Raw genomic sequence first — 5,674 nt, 5'->3', positions numbered from 1 at the left:
TTCTTTTAATTTATCGCTTTTTTTTTTCTCCAAGTTTATCTGTATTTATACCATGAAAATGGTTGTACAGAGGTAACTTATTCAAAGAAGAATACTTTTGCAGTCAGTCTTTGCAGTTTGATTAGTCTTCTTTGGCCTATAAATTCAATTATTTCACCAGTCTTTTAGTAATATAATTATATTATAATCTCCTCTTGACTTTTTTTTTTAATAAAAAAAAATGTATTTTAGCAATTTGTGTAGTCAACTATTGATTGTAGTAATATATTTCAGTGCAAAGAACTCAACGATACGTAATATCAAATGGAACCATCTTATCGTCCTTTCCAGGTGTCCTGGAGAGGCAACATTGAAAATCTCGTTTCGTACTTGAGACATTAAAAAGCCATAAATCACCGGTAATTGTTTTTTATTCTATTAGCTACGTCAAAAGGAGCAGATTTTGGGAGTTTTAATAATGAAAAATGTGTAGTTTTTAAATATGATTTTATAAAATATTAATTATAATTCAATAATCAAATAATCGAGTTTGTACATGACACACCAAGGAATATCAGAAGGGTAGCTTATTTTCATCAACCCAAGAGGAAAGTATTAACTCCACGTTTAAATGCCCCCAAGGGGATGTCTAAGTTGATGGAGCAGATGAACTCTTGACCAAAGTTCAGGAGTTCGATCTCTCTGCCAACACTCTCTTGGACTAGTCTGTCACATAGGGTATGCACAGTGTAGTTTACCTGACTAGCGTAGTTTACATGCTATTGCGTTAGTCTTGGGATTTACCCAGAGCGTACCTAAGGATAGCGGCTGCGGGTTCCCACGTCACAAAAAAAATATATATATATATATATATAAAAATATAACGTGGGAACCCGCAGCCGCTATCCTTAGGTATCATATATATATATATATATATATATATATATATATATATATATATATATAGAGTTTTGCTATCCTGCCCACCCACCGTGCCAACCTAATGTGCCCACCACGAGGTGGCACTCAACTATTGGACGCACAATTCATCACATCCAATAGTTGAGTGCCACCTCATGGTGGGCACAGCGAGTGGACATGATAACAAAATTGTATATATATATATATATGTATATATAAATCCTTTATTCATAAAACGTAAACACGCCTTCACATTTCCTCATTTGGTTAACTTGATAACCTTAGTTGCTAGTCCCATGCTCTCTGACCTCTAAAGCCTATTCTTCTGTAACAAAATTGCACAACATAAGCCTATAAATCATCGAAAAACAATTCGCACTGAACCGGCATCGACGCCTAAAGATAAATCACAAAACAAAGTGAAACCAAACGTTGATTCCTTCACTTAAGCTTCTGCTTCTTTTTTATATCACGAGGTTCCTTGTCAGCCTTGCGTTTGTGGTGTTTTTCGGCTTCAACGGTCTCTCTCAATTTCTCCAAAGCTGAGAAAAAATTACATGTATCAAGAGGAAGAATATGAGTATACTGGTTATAATTTTGAACAACCTCCAATAGTTCATAGACTGGAAACCGAAGCTACCTAAACTGTAATGCGACTGATATGACTCTACAGATTCGGATGGAACCAAATAAACTGGACAAGATTCATTGTCAGCCTTCTGTAGAACATTTCTGAATCGCTTAACCTGAAATTTAAAGATCCAGTAAATTCAAAATGCGTTTTAAACTGTTTTTTCTATATCCCAAAGACAATGTGATTTCACAACTTCCACACATCCACAGATGCTGCTGAACTAAAACCTACAAGGTTATACAGCTTTGCAACAGCTCAGTGGCAAAAATATATAATGAATATAAATTGGAAAAAGCCAAAAAAAATAAAAGGACAAGAGGTAGAGAAAGGGCAAATGATAACATACGAGCACAAACGAACTGAGGCAAAAACAAACATAAATAGAATGGCATTGATTATGGTCTATAAACATTGATAAAAAAAAATTACACCAAAACAAGAGATTTGGAGGTTTGAAGTTTGAACTAAAGGGAGTTTATCAACTAGATTTTGTATAAATAACTAAGTAAATATATTCAATATTCAATGATGACAAATAGCATGCAAATACAAAACGGTATTCAAAAACATAAAGCAGCAGCATCATTAAGCAAGAACCTCGTCTTTCTGCAGAAGTGTGAAGCAACGCCCTGTCTGCCCGGCTCTAGCAGTTCGACCAGCCCGGTGAACGTAGGTCTTAATATAGGCAGGCATATCATAATTGATTACGTTATTCACACCTTCAACATCCATTCCACGAGTCATTGCGTCCGAAGCAATAAGTACCTGAATTTCTCCTTCTCTGAATGCCTTTAACGTCTTGCTGCAAAATTACATTTAAAAATTACTCTTGTTTATATGCGATTTATATTTTCAGACAAATTAAAAACATCTGAGAAAATGTTTATATGATCGTCGAAAGGTATCGTTTCAGTCTAACAGTTTCCACTTGCTCGGAATATAAATGTTCAAATTGATTTGTCACCACAAAGATTCTTAAAGTCAATTGAAAAAAATGTATTGAACTTGTTTACTCAATTTCTCAAGGATCAAGCTGTTGACTCTTTTCACAGATTGAAAGATGGGATCATCATCCACATAATCCAAACAAATATCGATAAACCTGTAGGTGAGTCAACTTGACTACCTCCTTATGGATTGTCGTTGAAGACGAGAATACTCTTTGATCTTTATTTGGAGGTCACCAAATAAGTTCAGTAAGATGCAGAGCCTGTGAGTTGACTCAACAGATGAGGTGAAAACAATACATTTTTCCCCTTGAAAACTTTCCAACAGTGCGAGTAGGTAACATGGTTTGAGCTTCGGCTTACAAATCTGCAGATTATAAAAAAATTATCAACAGCTATATCGAAAAAAACCGAAGAAAAAAATGCAAGACTTCAAAGATGTAGAACCCTAGTTAAAGTTAAGTATTCTGATAGCAGTATGTTTAGTTCAAAATTGTCATGAAAACATATTATTTTTTGGACTAAATAATATTCTTAAATCTATTTAGCAGTTGCCACTGCTTTTCCAGATTTCATTGCCACAAGTTATGTGGCATCCCCAACATGTTTTTCGTTTTTAATGATAAAACAAACTTGCAAGGGCAGATTTTAAAAACCTTACAGAAAATTCTATCATATCCACTTCCTGTAAAAAAAAATTTACGCAGTCTAAAAAGGAAATGTGCTAATTAGCTCAAGTGAGAAATAATATACTAATTGAAAAAATGAAAGGCTAGATTATATGATGATAAAACAAAGTATTCATACCACTTTAAATGATTCTAGCTGCTCAGGAAGATGGTATCGTTTTGGTCCACTTGTTAAGAACAAAGGATGGTGAAGATCAAGCTGTGCAAGCTTACTTGGATCCTGGGTTAATGTGGCTGACAGAACCATCTTCACAAGCCTTGGATGAGGCTTGCCCTTAAAACCCCTCTCAACACCCCTGCATCAATCACATCATATCACCAAGTGAAAAAGTTATCAAGATATAATCAAAGTTATAACACAATACGCTCAGTTAGTTAAATCCAGAAATGTATACGCTACAAATAGAAGATTTTATATGCTGCTACAACCCAACAGATTCTGATCCCCAAAAAAAAGTAGCAAACATAGTCAAACATGAGAGCTTTGCAGATATATGAAACAAAATGATGAGTAATCCTGATATTTAAACAGCACATGAGAGTAACAAGTGAAACTTACAATTGTCTGATGGTCCTCAATGAACCAAAAGTAGGAAGTCGAACGGTGTCTGAGAAGGGATAGGCACATCGATTTGAAGAGTAGGCCAATTTGAGAACAGTAGGCAGCCAGGATTGATAGGCCTCCCTTAGTAACCGATCTGTTTCGTCAACCACCTGATTTAGAAATTTTATTTATCACATTACAGCATATAAAGGGCATAATTCGACAGTGGAAGCGAAATGAGGATTCATTAGCTCCTTTAACACCAACAACAGAGCCACAATTCAAAGAAACAAAATAAAAGCTATAAACTATAAAAAACTCAGAAACATAATGGTAAAGTTAAAACAAGCTAAAGTAATGAAAGCAATTGATGACAAAAATTAACTGTTTTAAAGTGAAACATGACCAGAGGTTGAAGCATATAACAAATGTATCACCCATAAAATGAGGAACCTTTATCAAGGAACTCTATAACACTGATATAAAGCATGAGAAGAAAACAAAAAAACAAAAAAAAGTAAAAGCGGACACCAAAGCAAAAACCACCACTTACAAGATAACAGAGATGTTCGACTGTAAAGCCCTTAGTATTGTTAATATGGTCCATCAGTCTTCCAGGAGTTGCGACCAGTATGTCCACTCCACTTCTCATCTCTGGAGTTAAATCTTCGGAATCAAAGGATAAACCAAAATCCAGATTGGGTTTCTGGATCAGCACTGAGATCTCATCAGCAATAGAGGATTGACCAACAGCCAAACCCACAGACAAACCCACTGCAGGAGCCAAAGTATCAAATATGCCTTTGACCTGAAAAAGGGCAATAAAAAAGGTAAAGACGTCTCCTGATGAATTACTTGGAGTCACAGAGTTATGCAACAGTAAATAGAGCAATAAAATAGCTCGGTGACAAAAAAATAACCATACAAACCATTTGATGAGCAAATAAAATATATTGGACAGAACAATCCAAAAAATGCGACAAAATACAAAATGGATATGGATAAGAGATTGTAACAAATTACCTGTATTGCCAAATCACGACTGGGTAAAACTACCAAAGCTCGAAGGCATTTAATTGTACGAGTGGACAATTGTTGCACAATGGGCAAAGCATAAGCAAGAGTCTTCCCGCTTCCCGTGGGCGAATTTATACAAAGATCTCTCTCAAAAAAACCAGGTCCAATGGTCTCATGCCAAACTGCTACTTGCACGGGAAAGAGGGAAGAGATTCCCATATTATTCAAGGCCTCCACTAACCTTTTGAAAGGCATTTTTACAATTATCAGTTACAATCATATAATCTTTACCCGACGTATAAAACATACAGATATTCGAGTACATCGAAGCAGTAACCAATGAAGGCAAAACCAACTCCTCATGAATCGAGAGGCACAAAATCATGAACATCAATAAAACGGGAAACAGAGTTAATGTCATAATATCATTATGACACATAAAAATCCAATCTTGTACCGACTCACACACCCAATATATTTAAATTGCAATGCCACATCAAACCAACAAAACCACCCCACAAACAAAAAGATTAACCTGAAAATTTATATATATATAAAAAAAAAAAAAACTGAACATCTGGAAGAAAAAGAAGCACGTTCTAACTGAAGATATAGCGAACCTGCGGTCGAGAAAAGGGATGGAGTCGAGTGGGTATGAACCAGATAGACCAACATAAACTGGGTCTCTCATCCATGGCAACACCGACAAACCTTCCTTTTTCTTTTTCTTTGTCTCGGATTCGTCCTCCATGGGAGAAATCGGTCACTATCTGCAGAGCTCGTAGAAGAAGAAGCTCGTCTCTATGCGTACACACTGCACTGATTTGGGCCAGGACTGTGGCGATAGGAAAACGACAATATCGGCGGATTGCTGATTTGATTCAAGAATGCTTTGTTGCTAAGCCCCGGTCGGAAGTGAGGATTTTAGGGGGGTTTTACAGGA

At 36.0% G+C, this 5,674-nt stretch overlaps 1 protein-coding gene across 1 annotated transcript; it reads right to left on the bottom strand.

Annotated features, from left to right (window-relative positions):
* Positions 1-1,111: 1,111 nt before the first annotated feature.
* Positions 1,112-5,674, bottom strand: LOC140891736 (DEAD-box ATP-dependent RNA helicase 1). The gene is made up of 9 exons (XM_073300358.1): positions 5,352-5,674; positions 4,738-4,972; positions 4,268-4,522; positions 3,730-3,884; positions 3,289-3,466; positions 2,661-2,848; positions 2,132-2,336; positions 1,541-1,646; positions 1,112-1,442 (listed from the first exon to the last, which is right to left on the bottom strand). Exons 1-9 carry the CDS (start codon positions 5,480-5,482, stop codon positions 1,342-1,344), a joined length of 1,554 nt encoding a protein of 517 aa, XP_073156459.1. The 5' UTR covers positions 5,483-5,674; the 3' UTR covers positions 1,112-1,341.

The sequence above is a fragment of the Henckelia pumila genome, chromosome 3 (assembly GCF_033568475.1).
Source record: "Henckelia pumila isolate YLH828 chromosome 3, ASM3356847v2, whole genome shotgun sequence".
NCBI lineage: Eukaryota > Viridiplantae > Streptophyta > Magnoliopsida > Lamiales > Gesneriaceae > Henckelia > Henckelia pumila.
Note: the sequence above shows the minus strand (reverse complement) of the source record. Positions and strands in the feature narration are given on the sequence as shown.

What these genes read in the sequence shown, in the direction of transcription:
- LOC140891736 (XM_073300358.1), bottom strand. Translation starts at nt 5,482, where the DNA reads ATGGAGGACGAATCCGAGACAAAGAAAAAGAAAAAGGAAGGTTTGTCG. An exon ending in AGCTAGAATCATTTAAAGTG is followed by an intron (nt 2,849 to 3,288) that starts GTATGAATACTT and finishes TATAATCTGCAG; the next exon opens with ATTTGTAAGCCGAAGCTCAA. An exon ending in TCAGTCGCATTACAGTTTAG is followed by an intron (nt 1,443 to 1,540) that starts GTAGCTTCGGTT and finishes ATTTTTTCTCAG; the next exon opens with CTTTGGAGAAATTGAGAGAG.